At 36.1% G+C, this 22,449-nt stretch overlaps 3 protein-coding genes across 5 annotated transcripts; 1 reads left to right on the top strand and 2 right to left on the bottom strand.

Annotated features, from left to right (window-relative positions):
• The first annotated feature begins 321 nt into the window (after nucleotides 1-321).
• On the top strand, nucleotides 322-1,221 carry LOC121989453 (calmodulin-binding protein 25-like). Its single transcript, XM_042543524.1, has one exon. The coding sequence runs from the start codon at nucleotides 403-405 to the stop codon at nucleotides 1,024-1,026; it is 624 nt and encodes a 207-aa protein (XP_042399458.1). The 5' UTR covers nucleotides 322-402; the 3' UTR covers nucleotides 1,027-1,221.
• Nucleotides 1,222-1,553: 332 nt separating this feature from the next.
• LOC121989450 (probable peptide/nitrate transporter At3g43790) lies at nucleotides 1,554-11,502 on the bottom strand. 3 transcript variants are annotated; one of them, XM_042543522.1, is made up of 18 exons: nucleotides 11,279-11,502; nucleotides 10,986-11,171; nucleotides 8,818-8,858; nucleotides 7,753-7,813; nucleotides 7,427-7,529; nucleotides 7,230-7,332; nucleotides 7,077-7,130; nucleotides 6,923-6,985; nucleotides 5,845-5,894; nucleotides 5,695-5,770; nucleotides 4,580-4,774; nucleotides 3,957-4,044; nucleotides 3,577-3,662; nucleotides 3,360-3,467; nucleotides 2,615-2,659; nucleotides 2,446-2,534; nucleotides 1,970-2,013; nucleotides 1,554-1,832 (listed from the first exon to the last, which is right to left on the bottom strand). In XM_042543522.1, the coding sequence occupies exons 2-18, from the start codon at nucleotides 11,134-11,136 to the stop codon at nucleotides 1,735-1,737; spliced, it is 1,455 nt and encodes a 484-aa protein (XP_042399456.1). In that variant the 5' UTR covers nucleotides 11,137-11,171; nucleotides 11,279-11,502; the 3' UTR covers nucleotides 1,554-1,734. The 3 variants fall into 3 exon arrangements, with proteins under 3 accessions (XP_042399456.1, XP_042399455.1, XP_042399454.1); XM_042543521.1 differs by having other exon boundaries at nucleotides 11,264-11,502; XM_042543520.1 differs by having other exon boundaries at nucleotides 10,986-11,502.
• Nucleotides 11,503-14,360: 2,858 nt separating this feature from the next.
• LOC121989452 (leucine-rich repeat protein 1-like) lies at nucleotides 14,361-21,875 on the bottom strand. Its single transcript, XM_042543523.1, has 6 exons — nucleotides 21,545-21,875; nucleotides 20,521-20,592; nucleotides 17,798-17,941; nucleotides 17,461-17,532; nucleotides 17,260-17,331; nucleotides 14,361-14,649 (listed from the first exon to the last, which is right to left on the bottom strand). The coding sequence occupies exons 1-6, from the start codon at nucleotides 21,769-21,771 to the stop codon at nucleotides 14,580-14,582; spliced, it is 657 nt and encodes a 218-aa protein (XP_042399457.1). The 5' UTR covers nucleotides 21,772-21,875; the 3' UTR covers nucleotides 14,361-14,579.
• Nucleotides 21,876-22,449: the final 574 nt, after the last annotated feature.

Here is a 22,449-nt window from a genome sequence, read left to right on the forward strand (position 1 = left end):
AGTCGTAAATAACTTGAAAGTACGGTCTATTCTCTTCGCCACAATACTGGTGGCACCATAGTAAATAAACATGGTTGCTCAGACGACGCGGTTTGACGGTCAACGACATATCCACGTCCCCCATTCCATAAAAATAAATTCAAATTAAATCAAAATTTATGTGTTATTTTTATTTTTATTGTATTTTTGTAACAGGAGAAAAAGGCGCTCCAACGCGACGCCAGCCGCTGGACCGCGGTTATCCGACACCAGAGGCTGGAGGTACACGTGGCCCGCTGGCCGCGCCTATTAAAGCCCGCCCCACCCACTCACAACCCCTCACTCCCACTCCCATCCCAAATCCGCCGCTTTTGGATCGATTGCTGTGAGAGAGAGAGAGAGAGAGAGAAGAGGGGTTTGGTGATGGCGGAGGACTGCTCGGTGCTCGATCCGTGGTTGTATCACTCGGAGTCGGCGTGGATGAGCGAGGCCTTTGCCAGGGACAACGAGGCGCTCACCCGCGCCCTCCAGATCTCGCTCTCGGACACTTCTTCCTCCGGCGGAGCCACCACCAGTACCCCCGCCGCCTCCCCCGCCACCTCCTCCTCCTCCCCTTTCCTCCTCCACCAGAACCGCCAGCTCGCCCCCTCTGCCGCGCCCATCCAGCCGCGGAACCGCCCGCTCGGCCCTGCCTCCGGGGCACGAGTCGCCAAGCGCAGGTCGCGCGCCTCGAAGCGATCGCCCACGACCTACATCAACGCCGACCCGGCCAACTTCCGGGAGATGGTGCAGCGCGTCACCGGCATCCAGGTGGTCGGGAATCAGCCGCCCGCTTCCGACGCGTTGGTCAAGCCGGAGCCGATCCGGGCCGCGCCGGGCTCCCGCGCGGCCCTGCAGCAGCTCTGCCTGCCCACGCTCGACACCTCGGCGCTCTTGCTGGCCAACGGCGTCGGTTCGCTCGGTGCGTCGTTGGAATTCCCGGCTTTCGACGCCGACGTGGCATTCTCGCCGGCCTTCCCCACCCTCGAGTCGTGGGGAATCATGTAACGGACGTTACATGCTGTTTACCTCCTTTATTTTTCACTTCCTTCGTTCAAAACACCAAAAACAAAAAACCAAAAAAAAAAAAAATGCTGTGTGTACTTTTTAACCGACTCCTGGTAATGTGCAGTGGGGTTTAGCAATCAATCACGTACTTGATGTAGCATTGGGTGATCAATAGTGATTGGTTAATAATAACAATAGATAAAATGCTTTGATGATACTGAAAATACCACAAACTTGCCATATTGTACTATCTCTCCTGCTCCACTGCAACATGGCAAGTTTGTACGAGATTAATGGCCAACAAAACTACGACCACATCGGTTGTTGATGCTGCATGAGCAGACAAGCCTAATTAATTAAGGCGGCTCGTCGTCCAAAGTCCAAGTTTTGACTTTTGACTCGCCCGCGCTCTTTGACACGTTCAAGTAGCTTCCGCGACGGGTATGGCTACAGCCTACAGCGGCGATCATTTCTGACGTCATGCTTGCGTTAGAATGACGCGATTTGGTGAAAAACATATTCAAAAATTGAATGAATTTAACACTTTTATTAACATTCCTAATGTTTCCATGACTTTACATGTTTGTGATATGCTGTCCGAAGATTACTATTTATTGTCATGTTCCTCACAAATCAGCATCGGGCGTCTTGCTTCATCAGTAATCCATGCTCCTTCAAACTAATATCTAAAACTTAGCTAAGGCTTTCTCAGTTCTTACTGCTTGGTTGAGTTAGAAATGGTTTCATGGTCAGCATCAACCCGATTGCTGTAACCACATTGAGGGCAAAAAATACCATGTGGTCGCCTGCAAATACACCAATTAGTATTCACTAGCTTGCCTTGAAAAACCAACACTTTTCCAGTTTAAATTCCTGTTTTTCAGCTACAACATAAGAAAGATTAATATGAACACTGTCTTATCAACAGGAAACAAAGATATACCTGGTAAGAAGAAAGCTTGTTGACGCTTTTGTGACCATGAAAATCTGCGACACAGCAAATTCCAAAAAGAAAAATGAAATTAGGCACTAGGATATGTGTTCCGAGGAATCTTACTAGATGAAACTCATTGGTAAGCAATTCTGTTAATGGATAAGGCCGGCAATTCAAGTTAAAGATACAACCTTAACCAATCTGTCTCTTGGATATAATATTTCGGTAAAGGTATGATGGTTAGGCCTTTGTAAATTCTAGTTCACATTTACATTTTATTTCTCTACTCTTCTGAATTGAAACCTATCAGTTGAAGGCAGTAGATAATTTAATTCTTCTCTTCCAGTATTCCTCCCTATCCCTGTTGAAATGGAAAAAATTCTTCTCTGACCTATCTATGATATTCATTGCAGTTTAAATTTAGATATGTGAACCATACTACGACATATCAAGAGTGCTATTACAAGAATAACTGTAATACTTACAAAGCTCCTCCACCTGCTGGAGCAACAGCTTTAAAAATAGACATTGCTGTGACAGAAATACCATTTGCAGCACCTCTCTGATGCTGAGACTGTAAAGTGTTGTGAAAGTCAATAAAAATGCTTTTGTAAAAGGAATTTGTCTAATACTACCATGTGCAAAGAGGATTACCACTGCATTATTCTGTAGGATATTACACCCAGTAATAATTGTTACCTGATTAAATTGTCAATAACATGGTTAAAGTAGCATTCTAAGGTAAGCATTAAAAAAATGAAAAAATCTTCAAACGAAATTCTCAAGGATAGATTTCATGCAGATATATTCTCATGTTTTTCCCCATTAATTTCGAAGGTATAGGATTTTCTATACTATTACAAAAGGTCACATCCATTTCAATAAAACTGGTCTGCATTCAGGTTAAACGATTTTTTGCCCTAAGAAAATAAGGTGGAGTTTCATAGCTCATGCTAGTATGGCATAGCAGGTAATACAAAAGATTACTACCTACTGATGACAAAGGAGTACCGCTTGCAAAAAGAGATGTATCACATTTTCATAATTCTGTCTTACTCCAGCTATCACCATGTTTACCAAATGAGCATCAATTGGACGATTCCATTAATTATTCAAAGGAGTGATATTTTAACTCACACTAATCGTTTGGGCTGAATATACATTGGAAGAAAGCATTCTTATTTTAATTAGTCACCACTAACTCTGAATAAATAGCAGTTTGATTTCTGTCTATCACCCTATGATTCATCATCGATACCAAACCACCTAGGGGGAATAGGTAAAATAGCAAACCAGTGCAACAATTTATGTTGCATAAACACGTCAGGTTTGTTCAACATGCAAATATTGATACATCTTACTTGGTACATGGAGTAGCAAAAGAAAGATAAATACTCACCGAAGAAATATTCTTCAAGAAGGAAGCACAGTTTACAACTAAAAGAAGTAGAAATCCAGAAAGCTTAGACATGAATGGGTAACTGGTTAGCAGTGGTATAGAAAGAATCTGCACAGAACATAGTGGTATTAAAAAATGTTAACCTATGCTTAAAAATATAAGTATATCAATATTTAATGACACAAATGAATACAAACAAATGAAATTTCATTGATACCGCTGCAACACGAGTTGAAGGGATGGGTCCTAGGTACTTCTCTAAAAGTGGATAAAGAAACAGTTGATACATCAGGAGACTGAAACCTATAAAGGAACAAGCCAACAACTGAGCATTCGGGAAATACTAATTATGGGAATAACGTCATAATCTTAGTTAATTTTTTTAGCAACATAATTACATGGACCACTCTCACTTTTGGCAAGTGGTATGCAAGTTCTAAATTGAAACTAACAAATTAGCATATTTAGGTTATTGACAAATTATGATGCAACTATTCCAGCTAATGCGGAACCTGTCAGTTAATTGCACATGCAGTTCAATTTAATGATCAATTATGACCATGTTACAATGCCTTCTAGATGCATTGACATATTTACCTGAGATTGCAAGCACTTCACCAACGTCTTTAGATGAAAAGCTCAAACCGCCAGATATTTTGCTGCTCACAGCCCATAAAGAGAAAATCTGAAATGTTATAGTATTTGCATCATACTATAGTTTGAGAAACAGAAATGATAACTTCCTCGTGCTAACTCCTTATTTATCATACATCACAATTAATGTTAGCCGGAATTATATTTTTGAAGAGCAAATTTTTTTTTCATAAAAGAATAAGGCATGTGAACTAATTGTTTTTACTCTAAAACACTTGCTATTTATTGTGTCCCATGATTTAGGATAACATTCTTTTGCATATTTGTCGAAGTTTGCCATATATTCCACATAACATGCTCTTTGTTCTCATTATGTTTTTCTTTCTCTAACCAGATTAATCATTACATGTGTATGCTTCATACTTTTATTAACAGAACAATGTGTTCCATGCATCACAAGAATGATAACCTTGTAAAAAGTGGCAAAGGCGAAGCGCTTGCCCCAGTGCCCTGCCAGCCCGCCCCAGGACCAACACAGACACAGAGAAAGTAAATCATGGTGACTGAGAAGGAGGATAACCTTGTAAAAAGCATAGATAAATAGATGTTCATGAAAATCATGCTACCTCAGAGTATGCCATGTCTTGAAGAGCAAAGACACAATAAACAGTGATTGCAGAAATCAAGTGCCAATTCCTAATCAAGCTTTGCTTAGCTTCCAGCATAGTTTCTTCAGTTTCATCACTAGTTTCTTTTGCCTCATACCCAATCAATGAACCCTCTAGATCATCAATTTTTTCATGGTGCATGTGCAAAGTCTCCTGCAAAAGAATGAACCATAAAATACAAAGATATATTGAGCTGCACGATAAAGTGATCCTCTGATGATACATTCTCAGCAATAAAATGGAATCAGAGATAAGCCAAAAGCACCAACTTCAATAAGATTGATCATCCCCTATGAAATGAACTTGGTTTGACATCCTATTAGCTAATTGAAAGGTAGGGCATAAGGTTAGGTGTCCCCTCCCCCTAGGCTAAGAGAAGCACAAGTAAAACAGCAATTATAATATCAGTCTAGAAATCATTTCACGTATACTGCAGAAGTAGCCAATATGTAGAGTATTTGGATTCATTGTCGATGTTCAACAGAACTGGATTCTTAATAGATAAGAAAGTCTCAGAACTCAACCCAGCGTGGACTATTGAGACTTGAGAGGGCTAAGTTGAAAGGTCATAGAGGTCCTTCACAATTAGCTGGCCGAATCAAAATCCCTCCAGTGTAAGTATGTCAAACAGAATGTGGTTCCGACAAGAAATTCTCAAGCTCCATCTTGGTCAGGTAAATGAACCTAGACAACCATTATTTATACTCCTTGATTCTGTGATCTTGATTCATTGATGCCTCATCTTGGATTTATGTATAAGATTTATCCAAAATATCCCAGATGCATGCACATTTCTCTAAAGCCTTGTGCTAGATCAATACTAAAGTATAACCAGTGAATAAGCATGCTGCTAAAAGTTGAAAACTGTAGATTTTCATCAACAGCAATCAACAACTAAATTTTTGAAGATCAGTTGTTACTAGAAAGAAGCTATAGGTTCAGTTGTATAATTTCGTATACGGACAAGGTACAGGATACTGAATTATGATTTTCATTAAGATATTTGCCAGCATAAACACTCTAAAAAATCCTGTTTGCTAAATGAACTAAACAAATAGTCAACTAAAACTTACAGGAAGCCATAAACAGGTAACCAATGCAACAGCTGCCACGAGAGATATACACAAGCAAGGTAGGAAGTAAGGAAACCTGGATTAAATTTTAAAACTATTTAGCATTGGGGTGAAAATATGTAGCACAGGTCATTGATATTTCTATTTCACCTGCCAAACAATGAGTCCTTCGAGAACACATTTGGATACTTCTCTGCAGGCTGACATATGTAAACCAAAAAAACATGTAGTTACTTGTTCTCATTTTCCTCTTTGAAATGAAAAGGATATTCGTTTCAAAATAAAAACTGGGAAAACTGCTTCAACTGATAATGAAACAGAAAAGGAAATAGCATGAATACTGGAAGCAAAGAAATATCAAAAGGTAATAAACCAGAAAGCAAACAAGCATGAGGAACAAAAAAAAATCCCAACATAAGAGTCAAGATGATATTTTAATTGGTTGGCTAAGATGGTATCTTAATTGGTTGGATCTTAAATGGAAATGAAAAAACTCATACTTTATAGTTCAGTTTCAGTGGTGGAGTTATGCTTCTACAATCTACTTTTTCATGATAAGAGTGCTCTAGGGTGCACCTCGGGCAATATTTTCAATAGTGTGTTTCTGAATATTTCAAGATAAAACTGATGGATCATTTTCACATTTGTTCCCCAAAAGAAGACAAATAGCAAAACAAGGATAGAATATGTAGACTTCAATATTTAGGCACTTCTTAAGTATAGATTAGTTTAACTATGCACTCCTGAAATTAGAAACTACAATCTCCTGAAATTAGAAAACAACTTAACAATCAAAGATGTAATAATTAGGGATCATCTTCCTCTTAAAACTAGTAGTCCTTTTGTAATTAGTCAAAAGTGTCTTTTGCGGTACATAGGCTAATTTTTGCTCTACAATTATAGTAAAAATATATGTTACTTTATGAATGTGATTCCAGTTCTTGGAAAATTTTATTTCTTTTAGAATTAAAAATGGAGAAGCCGCCAGTGTCACATAAGGATGGCAAAAACATATTAGTAAATGGGTTAGAGGCACACAGATGAGGCTTTTTAGATGTTCAAAAAAGATGCTTTGGAGTCTTAATAACTTAAATTTTCTGTAAAAAAACAAATAAACAAGAATCACAAATAAAAGTAAATCAAAAATCTACTTGACCTACAAAAAAAACTCAAATAAACAAATCGTTCAACACTGGTTTTTCATGAATGACATCAATTAAATCAGTACCTGGGCAAGGTATCCTCCGATGGCCGGACCTATAATTAACCCTATTGCTCGTGAGGTACTAACCTAGAAGTAAATATTTGGATGTTAAGCTTGATTATAACCATCTAGTTGTGGGACATTGAAGAAGATCAAGTAATATCATAGAGATTCTTACAAGGGATAAGCCTAGAGCTTGATATTCTTTTCGACAAACTTCTGAAGCATAAGCCTGCATTTAATTCCACAGCAATCTCCTAGTTACAAACTATAACATTTGTAATTAATATTTTTGGAAAGTAATTTCTAGCTGACTATCAACATAACAAACCTTTATTGGACCAAGCAAACCACTAAGACATCCAAGAAGTGCTCTAGAAATAATGGCCATCCAATAGCTTGTGCTAAGACCAAAAAGTGTGTTGAAAACCATTCTGAAGGAAATCAAGGAAACAAAATTCATGTATTCATCATTCAGAAAAATTAAGAATTGATTTATTAATGAACAAGGAGTCACATAATTCATACACTGAAAAGATACTAATGACTATAACTGGTTTTCTTCCACGACGATCTGCCACAACTCCCCAAAATATTGAGGTCAAGGCTCTTCCAATCATAAATGAAGATCCTTCAATCAGAAATAGATTATATTTCAAAAAATATCTCCACAGATATTCAATTCCTCAGTTATACTCCAAAAACGATTGTTTTCTTTGACCTTTATCATATTGAGAGTGATAAGCAAGATATTAAGAGGAATAATGAATGGAGCTTATAGAAGTATTACTGTCATATGTGATATATTATCCATATTCCATACTAATGGAGGAATGAGTCTTTAGAAGTATTACCTATAAATCCAGCATAAAATCCAATATCTTCATCTGTTTTCGCAATGTGCAAGTCTCTTATCTAACATGTTATAATGGAGAAGGCTAATGAGATAGTCCAGCCTCAAAATCCAGGGATAACAAAATTTCTAGCAAACTTATTACAGATTGAATAGTGTGATTATAATCAGAAATATTCAACATCATGACATAAATAGTTAGAAGTAGCATAGGAAAACATCCTCAACACACTAAAACAGGAAATATTGCAATATACTCAGTGTCCTTTCAAGTGTACATCAAGAAGCATGTAAAAAGACCATAAAATTTGTATTGATATTATAGCAGCAATTGCAGAAACAATAAGAGATCTGTTTCAACAGTCATGGTCCTTCCAGAATACAGATTGAAAATTGCAGATTGATGCACTTTTGATCAAATGCATTATCTACTCAGTATATGAAATCAAAGGACTAATGAACAGTAATCATGAGCATCTCATGCACTGTACTTCTTTAGTACTAAAATAGGTGAGGTAACTTCTGATGGATCAAATATGAGACATATTTTTCATGAAATACAGAGTTTATATATAAAATAGCACCAATTGAGTCATTGGCATTGCAATTTTTTGTCTCCGACTGTCAATTAGGACAGGTGGTCCTTGATAACGTGCTTCTATAGGTCACAACATGTGTTCAGAGATTTATTTGAGAGTCAGTAATTTCCAACATTGAGTTTTTGGTTCAAGGAAAGTCTTAAATTTAGCTTCCAAATATCAAACACCTCATCTTTATTTCCTTATAATCTATCTTGAAAATATGGATGTTGAGAGGTGTTATAATGCTGACTATCCGGTCAATATTCATGATGAAAATCACAAGGAATAATGTTTTAGTTACAGGGTTATAGCAACAGAGTTTGGACCACCATTTGTTCCAAAACTAAATCATATGAGATGAAAAACTGATTTAAGCTTCTCTTACCAATCGTTTCGATATAGATTGAATGTTATGAGGCAAGCATGAGGCTCAGTATTAATGCAACTTAAACAAGAAATTTGTAGTCAAGTTTCGTTGTACGTACCATGAAGTACAAGAAAGGAAATAAGGATGATATTGGTAAAGCTGGAAAAAAAAAATACAAGCAGTTAAACCAAACTCAAATTAACACATTGTCAAAGAAATTGAATTATAAGAAATTAAATAAAAAATCTACATGAACTTGTTTAATCCAATCACTAAACTAACAGAACTTACTCTAATATTTTTCTAGAAAGCAAAATACAGCTGAAAATAATTTTGAACAGTCATGCAGAAACTCCTCAAATATGTATGCAGAAGTAGAACAATTATGGTTCTTTTTATTTTAGTTTGCCTGAATTTTCTAAATTAACATTGTACCAGCATATTCTCATACACTGGCAGGGATTACCTTTTATTCTCCAAAAATGTTCATCCAAAAATATAGCCATCTTCACCCAAAAAAGTTCCTCTTATTTTGATACACAGGCATACTATAAAGTACTAAAACACAAATAAAGAAAGATTTCCTTATTTGTGATTCTTTGATGTGAAAAAGGAGTGTTTTACAATTAAATATTTAAAACTATATAAAAGTAAGTGTTTAAAAATAAAAGTTTTTGCTTAAAATTTTAGCTTGTAAAGGTCCCTATTTTTAAACTTCACCCTGCTTTTTTCATTTAATTACCCCTAATGCCTCTCTGCTCAAACTACCTTCAACAGCACCATCCCCCCTTCCACCCGTTACAGTAACTAAGTTTTGATCAAAATTTAGTTGAGGGTAATGTTATGGTTATTTATTACCTATGATGTGATTTTAAACAATTTTATATTATACTTTGGTCCTCAAACAAATTTTGGCCACTATCCCTAGTGACCAAAACTTGGTTGAGTGTAAAAATAAAGTCAGCATTGGCCAATGACTCTTTGAAATGTTATTGTTACAGCAAATGTCCTTTTTTATATATGGTCGATGATTGTAAGCATCTTATCATATTTTGATACTGATGCGGTGATAAAGGGAGGCCCGCCCGGTATGGGTCAACTGCCAAAGTAGAGGTCAAAGTCAAGGTGGTCAAGGTCAGGGTGTCAAAGGGCTCGCCTACGGTGGCCGAGCAGAGGTCGACTACAAGGGTCGGTCGAGGCAGATTGGCTGGGCTGACCGCCCGTCTAGCTCGGAACAGTATGGTAAGATGAATGTCCGGAGCGGCAGAATACCAGGAGACCGGATCGCTTGTCCGATTGGGAGGTGGCAGTCTACTATACCCAATCACCGTACAGAAGAACAGTCGAGGCCGACTGAGCGAAGGAGTCCCCAATCGAGCGGCTACCCCACTCGGTTGAGTAGCGGAATCATCGTCGTATCTCTCAACATCCTTTTGGGAGATAGTGCCGCTGACACAAGGTATGGTCAACAGGCGGATCGGCGGAAGCTTCTACTATGCATGCCTTGTTAAGGTATGATGTCAGAGGCGCTTTCCTGACAGTCCTTTCATAGGACACATTAGAAAACGTGCCCACACCTAGAGGAGCGCGCACGTCGCCCACCAGGGCTCTATATAAACGGGGTCCATACACCGGCGGAGGTACTCATTATTCACTGTTTGCGATTGTCTTACTGTTGCTCCACATTCTTCTACAGTTCCGGTGACTGACTTGAGCATTGGAACGCCAACATTGGCACCTTTTACCCGGCTCGGTACTAACGTTACTTATTTTGCAGAGCGGAGCAAGGTCTACATCAAGTCAACGCAGCAGCCAAATTCCCAGCTAGCCACCTTCCTGTTTTCAGACAGGATTAGATACTAAATGTTTTGTCATCAATTTACTTTGTATTACTGCTTGATATGTTGTGTTATAGATACGGTGCCCTTAATATTCAATGTTTGTTATGTTATGATCATTTGTGGCCTGGGGCCAAGGATTTTTAGGCAATTGGTTTTTTTTTTTACCATTAACCGGATGAAAACAAGTAATGCTAGGATGAAATAGGAAATCCCCAACCACTTCCTCCCATTCACGTCCAATGAAAAAGTGAGAAACAAAGCCCGGGAAAACTTTTTCCCAGGCACTTTTCCATTTGCAGCCGGTTCTGCTGGCATAGGAATCTGACGCTAACAGGCACAAAGTCTACTTAGGGCATTTTAATTTTGAGAGATTGAACTCTAGTCTCTAAGGCTAGAACATCTGTAAGAGGAGCAAAGTCCAGAGGCAGAGTGAAAATCGACTTACCAGAACACAGCGAGACGATCCAAATGAAGATAAAATCCCTATAGGGAACTCCTCGGTGAACCTCATTCTTCTGCTCCTGCTTGCATCCGGGACAATTCTCATGGTACACCTTCACCAGAGGCCTCGTATCACTTTTAGCATCATCATCCATTTCAAACACTGCTCCAGAGAAGCCGCCCTAACTAGCTACGACCACCAGACAACAACACCGATCCAGGTTATAAAATTTGTAAAGCCTACCGCAATTTCAAAGCTTTTCCAGTCTGACGAAGACAGACCGCGGAATAGCTCACTTCGTGCGTCACCGAGCAGTAACATTTGAAGCTTCTGGGAAGGCCGGCCAATGGAACAGAGAGGGGAAAAGAGAACCGCAAGGGGGACCATGGCGGCTGATGGATCTGCGAGAGAGGCGTTGGGGGCTAAGAAAAGGGGGGTTCAGCGTGTCGCATCGCGCGAGATTGTGGCGACAGACGTCCGCCGCTGCGTGTCGTATCTGTTTGGAAAAATGGGCACGCAAATTCTACGGAGCCTTGCGCCATCACGGTTCTTTCGAATTATGCCTTTATTCTTTATATTAATAAATATTTGTATATTTTAAAATATTTTTATTATTTTATTTTTTAAAATTAAATATATGTGCTTGCTGGTATGACCCGTTACTCACTAGTAGTTAAAATGGGCCGATGACTTTTATATATATATATATGAGATCTATAGAATTTAAATATATAATTACACTTATAATTAATATTAAAAAATCCATAGATTAGGCCAATAATATCATTATTTGTATACAATAGAGATGATTTAATGGAGACAAATGTTATAGGAGTCCTTCCAAGGTTCGTTTGTATTTGTTCTTGTTTATCAATCTCATTTATATATAAATAAAAGGAAATTGGCTTGAAGAGGAAAACAGTTATTTGTATAGGTCCGGTGGTTTGACGACGGATGAGAGGGGATGAATAAAAAGAAATTGCTTTGTTTGTTTGACTTTTATAGCTAGTAAGACATGATATTAATTAAATATGATTAATTAATATTAAAAGTAATAATATAAAATAAATAAAAGAATTTTATTTGGTTACCCTCTAAATGATTATTAATTTAAAGTAGTTGAAAGTTTCATTAAAAAAAAATTTCGTGAATGCGGAGTGATTTCTTATTGTGTTTGAAAAATCAAAAATAATTAGGAAGCTGAATACAATGATTGTTGTTTTATTCCTAGTTCCAAGGAATTTTTTATAACCTCTTGAGATAAATTATCATTACTTAGAGGAGCCTCCAAAGTCATCCACAAGTATCTTCAAGTGGATAAAATTTTATCCACATTCTAATGGTCAGCCAATGGTTACTATTCATTGGCGGTCTCTTTATGAAAGCTCCAAGGCGTCTCCAAGAGAGGCACGAGGGTGCCTCCAACCTCCATCAAGGCGCTCCATTAAGAGCACAAGGGCACCTCCAACCATTTTGGAGATGTCTCCAATCAGTTGGAGCTCAAGTTAACCTCCAAATAGTTAACTCTTCCTTGTACTTCTTTGGCTGATGCTTAATTAGATCGACCGGAGTTGAGCTCATCCAGTCTAACTCCGTCCTTCTCCTCAAGTTAGGGTTCCTCTCGGTTTCTCGTCTTTTGAAAGCTCCGTGTATATCCTTTTCGTCTATTAGTATACTTTTCCATAGGTTTTCGTCTCTCGAATGCACTAAGTTCGTCGACACATTTCACGTATCATCCTTCTTGCTTATCGTATTTTCCGCTAACTTCTTATATTTCTAAATTCTTATATACTTAGATATGATGTATCAAAAAATACCGAACCTAATTTAACTTGGTTGATTATATAAAATTAATTTAAATTATTTACCATTTGTATTCTAATTCTTCAGGGATGACAAGAACTGTGAAATAACCTATGTTGCATTTGCATGTGCTTCTTTCCTCGACACATTTGTCGAATAATTGGTTGCTAGATCCTCACAAATGTTTCCATATAAGACATAATTGAGTACATTCTTTTTTTGCTCATCTAGCACCGTTGTTCACTCTTCTCAAAGGAACAGAGTTGGCACTCGTCTCACAGAACTTATTCTAACCCATCCAAAGGGATCAAAGCTGATCTATGCTTCCAACTAACGTCGTCGTGTACGTCGTCGTCATCTCGTAGTTTCCATTTCTTTTCTTTTTTTGTCGGTTTTTTATTGTAAGAAGCGGTCATATTTATTTATATTAAAAATATCCTAATTTTAAAACTATTAATGAAAATACTAAAAATAATATCATTCTCTTCCTATTTCTTCCATCAATTTTCTAAATCCCCTCTTTTTCTTTCATCATTTTTCAATACATCTCCTCTCTTTAATATTAAAAAGGATATAATATATTTTTATATCAAGTTTACTGCTGGATCTGATATATCTCATATCAAATTCAACGTGAATTTGATATTTTCTATATCAGATCCAGTCAGGATAGACTTGATATTTGATTTAATATTTTTTTCATTTCATGCATGTTGAACTTAATATGAAAAATATTAAATTCACACTAAATTGATATAATCCAACATCAAATTAATGTTGATCTAATATTTTCTTATATCATGTTTATACATTGAAAAATAACGGAACATTTAGAAGATTGATTGTTTGAGCGTTTGAAAATTAGGCTGCTTTTTGTGATTTTTTTTTAATATCGATTTTTTTATAAACTAGCCCTGGTTATTCAATCCTCCTCGAGAGGACCGAACCTACCTACAAAAGTTCCCGTCAACCATCAGTAAACCTGAAAGAGCTAGTGGATGGCTCTTTCAGCTGGATAAAAAATTATCCAACTGTATAAAAAAAACATTATCAACCATCAGCAAATTTGAAAGTTCTCACATTGACCCAAATCTGTCAACTTCTACCACCGCAATTGAAAAATCAAATCATTTTTTTATCAACCATCAGAAAATCTTAAAGTACTCACAGTGACGGCTCAGTAACCCAAGTTTGTCATCTTCTACAGTGCACCGCAATTGAACAATCATAACCTAGGGACCATCTCGTAATTTCAGTGCACTGTGTTACGTGACCATCGATGAAGAGATTTTATGTCTCTGTGTGATCAAGTGGAAAAATATTAACTTTATAAGAAACGAGGTTTGTTGCAATGATAAGTTCACCAAATCCTCAGATTCAAATTAAACTGCACCAACTTTTATTGATAACAAGCATTCATTTAGGATAGACTTATCTACATAAGCATACAAATAAAACACGTCTTAAGATACGATTACAAACAAGATAGGTTGAACCTACATTAAAGCTCAAGTTCAATATTTACTTTATAAGAAACGAGGTTTGTTGCAATGATAAGTTCACCAAATCCTCAGATTCAAATTAAACTGCACCAACTTTTATTGATAACAAGCATTCATTTAGGATAGACTTATCTACATAAGCATACAAATAAAACACGTCTTAAGATACGATTACAAACAAGATAGGTTGAACCTACATTAAAGCTCAAGTTCAATATTTAAACCTACTCTCACACATCACGTTAACGCCAACCATGATTTGGTGCTGTGATTTGATTTCATCAATTCCTTTTCAGCAGTTTGTGTCATACAATGCGAGGCCCTGCAACTCTGGACCTTCCAGACGTGGATTGTTTTCAAAACTACACATAATGGAACAGTTAGAGGTAGGAAACAGAAAGCAAACAAAAAAAAATTAAACCCGAGGGATGTATTTGCAGTGAGTTCCACTTGAAAAGATAACCTACATTCCGTAAGCACATTTTTTGTTACATTGAGTGCCCCTTAGGTTGAGGATTTTGAAGAATATTAAAGTAAAAACAAAAAAGTTGAGGGCTCCTGAAAGGCTGAATAAAGTATTGATAAGGGGTTCTCTAGGTCCAAGTGAAGGGTCATCAAAGAGCTGTTGAGAGGTTTTAAGTGGGGATCATTACAAGACTTTAGAAGGCTCATGCAATGGACAGCCAGAAGGTTCTTCTTTATAAGGTTTTAGAGAATAGTTAGTGTGCCCTTGAGAAGACTCAAGTAAAAAATCGCAAGAGAAGTCCTTTAAAATCAAATAGTTAAAAGGATCTTCTATGATACAGTCAATTGAGGAATTTTCTTGAGTCTCGTACCACAATTATAGGTCCAAGAATTTTAGGTAAGGTCGGAGCTCTTAGTGTTGATGAATTTTAATAATCTTCTTCCCTTTGAAGTCTTGTGTTTTTGGTCATCGATGTTCTAGATGTAAAATGGTAATCATCCTATAAAGTTTCCTTATGCTCAAGACTATATTCAATCCTTTTGGCTTTAAAAAAGGCATCCTGTACGTGTAAATGAAAATATCTCACATTTTTTTATTTTGGGGTCAAAGTCCATTAGTGAATGGAAATGTCAATCCAGGTTCTTGGCTAATATGACTACTCCTACATAAACTTCAAATTGTGATTAGTATTCTACTATACTTAACTATGGCCATTTTAGACTTGTAAATTTGTTGTACCGATCTCTAAGTCTACATTTTATTTCAAGCCAATATTTGATAGATTTTGATCTTTATCAGGTATTGGTTTGGACACATTGCCAATATGTTCTAGTAAGTCCACTATATATGATTTGGCAAATTGAACTTCTTCAATGGAAGCCATGTTATGATAATCAAGTCTATTATTTCAATTAACCAATCAATGAATACATCAGAATTCATTCTTTCATAAAAAAATAAGAGTGGTTGTCCAAATATATTTAGGCTCATAATGATTATTATTTGAAAAAAAGTGACTTGAGTTTTCTCTATACATAGAATAATGCGATTAACAACGCAAATTTCTATAATCCGTAGTTTGCCAATATATAAAGGGTAATGTTCCTCAAGTTATCTGCATTTTCTATTCTAGTTTTCATAAATCTAAGCTCATCTTGCATTTTGATTACTAGCATCTTTATCTCTCATCTCTTTCATAGTAGTGGTTCATCTATAATATCCCTCATCTCTCATAGTAGTTGTAGTGGCCCTTCTCAACACATTGATCTAAGATTTTTGATAAATAATGATGCGTATAAGGGCGGATGGCGTTCATTTGCTCTCTGTGAGCCTCTAAGCAAGATTGAGTTCACTCTGCCAAGATCACGGTTTACAACACAACATAATTTAATTGATTTGAATCTTATTACCATTATGGTCTTCGATAAAGTTCAATGGATGGATAAGATCTATTTTATCAGCCCTAAAAAGTTATTAAATAGTTAGAAACCAGGACTAATATTGCTAGATGAAAATGGTGAAAATATACTAAACACACATGTAGGGTCAGTATCATGTGTAGGTCATGCACAAACCCTTGTTCCTTTTTCTCCAAATACCTTTTCCCCTCAATTCATCTACCCAAATAACCACGCCACTAGGTATGGAACTATTATCATCGATCAGCTTATTGTCGAAGTAGGTGTGTGTCCGTGGGACATCTGCATGACTGCTCCACAATCAAAGATGATTAATTGCCAAAAATGTCCTGCTCTTATAAACTTCAACAATGAGTCATTCTTAGCAATTAATCTACACTCCTACATGATTCCATTCGTCACAAGGACTTAGAAGTGAATAGTAATTACTAACTATCTAGAAGCATGAGTGAATGAATACATGATCAGATTGTAGGTTCATGAGATCCTAATCAAATTAAGATGCAATATGACACTTGGATTGTTAAGGTCAATTTGGTTCTCAGGATCACAGACTCCTAAGATCCAGATTGCAATCTTAACAACCGTTCTTGCCACATCTTCAATGCTTGCTTAGCCCCAGCATGAGTTGGACTTGATGTAGGTTGACTTCAAAACCAGGTTAACATCCCTAAGTTGAAACTATCAGCTTATTAAGCAATTTTATTAGATTTTTTCTTCAACTTGAATTTTAACTTAATAAATAGCAAGTAGCCCTTTACATTAATCACACAGTGGAAACTTAAACCAACTTTACTCGGAAGTTTTTTTGTTGATTTAATCAACTACATAAATTAGTTAGAGAGGCCGATTTCACTCCAAATTTTGCTGCAACATTTTTTCCTACCTAATTCAGCGATATAAAGAACAGTACAGATCAAGTCACTGCCTATCAAGTATATATGAGAGCTGACATTCATTCACATAATTGCTAGCCTATCAGGTAGCAAAAGAATTTATCTTAGCTCAAAACAACCAGCATATAAATAGCAGAGAACTATAGGTAAAGAAAACTAAATAAGGAAGAAACATTGAGAACAAGATGGTACTTGTTTAAGGGGAAGTGTTCAAATGGTCCAGTAGTGGGAATTGTTCCACAAAGGTCATTGTTTGATACATCCCTGAAAGCAACAGAAGTAAGCACACCATAACTAGAAAAAGTAAGTATTGTAGGGCATAAACTAATATATATCAAACCTAAGTCCTGCAATGAATAACATGATGTATATTAACCAAATTGATGCACTTACACAACTTTAAGTGTAGAAATTTTAACCAGTTCTCTTGGAATTTGACCAGTCAAATGGTTATCATTGAGCCGTCTGGGAAGCAAACATTAAATGTATTATTGTTGATAGTGATACAAATAGATGGAAAGAAATCTAAAACAAGCACAGAAAGATATAATTTTCTACAACTTAAAACTAAAATACTGAAAATAAAACACTGTTCATTATCCTAGTTTATAATTCACTTAACATGGGCTAATGAAACATCTGTCTAGTAATGATCCTGCCAACAATACCAAATAACTTTTTTGATGAATGATTTTCATATCAAAATAAAAGCTAAAAATTGATAACTTACAAGAACACTAGGGACTTCAACTTCCCTAGCATCGGAGGGATGACACCGGAGATATTGTTATTATACAAGTCTAGGCTAATGAGACTCTTCAGATTACCAAATTCTGCTGGTATTGTTCCTTGAATATTGTTTTTGTAGAGCTCCCTGCATGGGCGGGGTTACACAAGTATTACAAACTTTGGCTGATACTAAGAAGTATTAGTTTTCTTCACCATAAACACACCAAAGAAAAGTACTATACTTTAGCAAATATAATTACAGTGCTCTTCATTAGCAAAAAACTAAAGTGAAAGTTCATCCAGCAACCATGATAAATTCTACAATATCTAACATGAAGATCAAGAAGACAGAAGTATTTGAAGATTATCGACCATAATATGCAGGTGAAAAGTAGCATTTTTAACTATACTTGATCTGAGAAACTTCTTTCATAAGTAAAGATGGTAAATCATTGAAGGATTAGATTTTTCACAAATCTTGTGCTAAATATCAAAATAGACCAGAATCAGCGAAATGAACAAAATCACCTAAAAGAGTTGGGAAGAGGCAAATAAGACTTATCTGACTTGAATTACTTTAAAAAAAAATACTGAATTCTACTTGATCCAATATTCTGCAATTGATAAAATTAAATCATTGAGAAGGGTTGATCTAAATTAGTGAGATTGCCCAATTACAATTTTACTTCCCAGTAACTATAATTTTCAAGAAAGGATCCAGCAAATCTTCATCCAAATCTGATCAGTCAATCCAGGAACATGATTAACTGTCTAAAGCTAGTGTTTAAAGAATAGCTTGGGATATGGAATGAATACCTACCCAATTCATTCCAGTTTTCAAATAAAAAGAAACAGAACAGCTGGTAGTACAAAATAAACAGTTCGATTGTTGATCAGTTCATGGAATCTAGCTAGGATGTATTACATTAAGATTTGATTCCATAGATTATGACACATGAGTAGGATCCCATGTTAGGTAGGAGTGTAAACAAGACGTGCTAAGCCAAGCTGAGCTTGACTGTTTATTTTCTTACCAAACTTGCATATTCAAAATCTTATTGAGTTCAAGCCAAGCTCGAGCCGTTTGATTAGCTTAACTAGTGATATTGTTGTCTTTAGTTAAAACATTGACAAAACAAAAAATATATGTCATTTTCACAAATTTGTTACCAATTATAGATAATTTGAAATTATAAAGGAAAGCCCGGTGCACGAAGCTCCCTCCAATGCGGGGTCCCGGGAAAGGGTATATTGTATGCAATCTTACCCTACTTTGCAAGAGGCTATTTCCGAAGATAATTTGAAATTATAAAAATATTATATTTTGTATATATCTATATAAAGAAATATGGCCATTATCAAAATTTAGAAAAGTAAATATCTAAGTTTGTTTATAAAATGTTCGCAAGCTCATAGAATATTAACAAATTGAGTTAACTTGTTTTTGATTTCTATACTTTGAATCGAATAAACATAAACAACATGTTATTTGTGATAGTATCGAGCTTGTTCAAAAACACCTTGTTCATTTGCAGTTATAATGTTAGGGTCCATGTGTATCGCAATCACATGAACATTAATGTTTAGAATTTGAAATAAAAAGTGGTCTGCAGAATCTAGGCTCCAGAAAGAAGTAGAAGCTTCAAGACATTTCCTATCACACAAAGTATTCTCAAGAGAAACAGAGGATAATGTTATCCAAGGAAAATAGTTTGTTATCATATATTGGATTGTGAATATTTGGAAATTATTGCCCATGTTTGTTTACTAAAACGAAAAGTGCAATTGAGAAAATTAGAAGGAAAAAAACACTAAATTGTAGATGAGGAGAGCATTGCAGATCTGTTCTTAGCAGAAGAAAACGATCAAAAGAATGGGTGTAACTTCGTCAATGAGTGTGACATGCTTTAAAATGAATTTACATACTCTCAATAAGTAAGATATCTCTTGGTGAAATTGGTTTGGTTCTTCATAAGAAGTCTGATGCTAAGTGTGCTCAGTATAGAGCAACTTTGGGATGGCTGATCTCCTATGAAACTCCACACTTTTCACCACTGGAAAAAACTGTGATACTAAAAGCATAGGATGTTGGTTGAATCTGATAACACCTTGTTGTTGACAACTATATGGTGTGTCACAATTTGGAATCGGAGCAAACAGAGCCTATCAGCAAAATGATGACAAGCCATGTTTAAGAGTAACCACTAGCAATACGACTGAGTTCTACAAAACTATCACCCTAATTTGTGCATATATAAGTATGCTTACTGTGAGTAATTGCTTTTGCATTGGGCACATGATGCAAGCATGTGTTGGAAGGACAAAACAAATAAGTAATAAAAAAAATGATAAATTAATCAACTCATGTCTTCTCTCTAGATATTTTGTTTATGATAATCACTAAGTAATATTAATATCACTCCCCACTACAGTTCTTCTATACATACTATACAAGGATGACTGATACAAAACCTAGACAATTGATATGGATAACTAAACAGAACTTCCAATCTAATGGGTTCCTAGTGCAAATAAAATAGTCAACTAATTTTCCTTAATCTCAATCTAATAATGAGTACTTTGAGTAGCATGTTTAAACCACATTCAAAGAAATATAAAAATAATATGTATTTTATGAAGACAAAAAAAAGGAATGGAAAAACACAGGAACAGAGATTGTCATATCAACTAGAAAAGTCACTGCTAAAGATAAGTGATTCTTACAAATATTGCAGGTGTTCAAGATGTCCAAGTTCAGGAACAAGATGGCCAGATAGATTTGAATTGCCCAAGTCCCTGCAAAAAACAATATGTGAATAACAAAAAGAAAATCACTAGTAACAAAATCATGAGAACAGGCACACAACAAAAAAAATGATTAAATTAACATATTCAAATCTTATTAGAAATGTTAAATAAGATACCAAATAATTGAAATAACAAAACTTGCAACTAGCACCCACTATTTTGTGAGTTAAATGAAGGAAACAGGCCATTTTATACTCGAAGTTGCATGTTTGAGGTGGTTATAGTCAAAATTACTATAAATATGACTACCAAAGAATAAGAGCAACTAAAAAACTAGTTCCATCCAATTAGGGAAAAAACAGACAATTGCAGATTTTCCTCCTCCTCTTACGTTTTCAACTAATGACTGGTTTATAGAGGATTTTTTGCAACTTTATCAAGTTTTACATTGATTCAAACTTATGACTACCCTTGAACATAATCTTTGAGTATCTATTTGTAGATGTTGCAGAACTGTTAGCCACTGCTAGAAGAAATGGAGAAACTCTTCCAACTAATGTACCCCATGTGACTGCACTAAGGAGCCTTATTGAAATATGGTTCTAATAATAAAAAAAACCTCTCTCAATCAGCTGCATTCATGAGTAACACATTGGAAGAGGAATATCAAGGCTGTGTGTCTGAAAGGAAAAGAACTCTGGTATTCACAAAATATTGACATGAAAAGTGAAACTTAACCGTATTAACCTGCCACCTCAAATTCATACTTTGTATTCCTAGATGCCCCTCAGATCAAGATAGCTAATACAAATTTACAATCTTTCCTAAAAAATTTCACACGTATATTGGTCGACTATTAGCCAAGTGAAACCACCAATATGCCACTAAGTGCAACTATCTTACCCCCACCTGATTAGGACAAAGTTCCGAAATTAAGAGAAACCAAAAGCTAACTCAAAAGGCCAGAAGGGGGGAAAAAAAAAGGCGAAAGAAGGCCTACACTCGAGTGACACGATTGTCTTGGTTGCAAGTGATATGGAACCAAGTGCAGGGATTCACAAGCGTCGGATCCCAGCTCTGAAGCACGTTGTCAGGATCCGAAAGACTCTTCCGCAGCGCGTACAGAGCATCCCCCTCGGAGTTGGACGAGACCGACGACTGCGAGAGCAAAGCCGCCGCCACGACCACCACTATGATTCCTGTGGCTGCATCGCCGGCGATGGCCATGGCTCCTCCCCCGGGATAAAGGCTCACACACAACAAGATCTGAAGTTAGGGTTTCAGTGCTGCTCCGAGGTGGGTAGGTTTCTGGAGGAATTCGAAGGCGTTGGGGCCTGGGGGAATTAAAAGCAGCGCAAACCAAAAAGGAAAGCTGGTAGATAAGTTGTACCGCCGTGTTAAGTTAACTTAAGCAGTAACCCGCATGGCTTCGGTCTCCAGTAGTGGTTGACGGATCACTTGCAACCCATATTGTAAGAAAGCCTTGTACAACTCGATGAGTTGATACAGCTGTCGAGCAATTGGTGGAATTTTAAGATATGGTGACGTTTTTTAAGTTGTAGCAGATTAGCAGTCCAAGGTTTTATTTTTGATATCATTTTTAAAATTATGCAAAAATGAATTACGAAAATTTTCCATATTCTTTTCAATTAATGCACTGTGAAAGTCAAAATTACTTCAAAATAAATGAATTTATTTTAATATCAATTATATTTATTTTAACTTAGTTAAAACTCCTGTTTTTGTCAAAATTATTAATTTGACTAAATTTAGCTAGAGTTTATAATAGTTTGGGTAAAAACACTACAATAAAAGTAGTTTTAATGAAAAATAAAGTAAATTACTTTTTATTATTATTATTATAATAATAATAATAATAATACCCTTTTATCCTAGTCAATCCTT

Source organism: Zingiber officinale, chromosome 6B, assembly GCF_018446385.1.
Source record: "Zingiber officinale cultivar Zhangliang chromosome 6B, Zo_v1.1, whole genome shotgun sequence".
Lineage (NCBI taxonomy): Eukaryota > Viridiplantae > Streptophyta > Magnoliopsida > Zingiberales > Zingiberaceae > Zingiber > Zingiber officinale.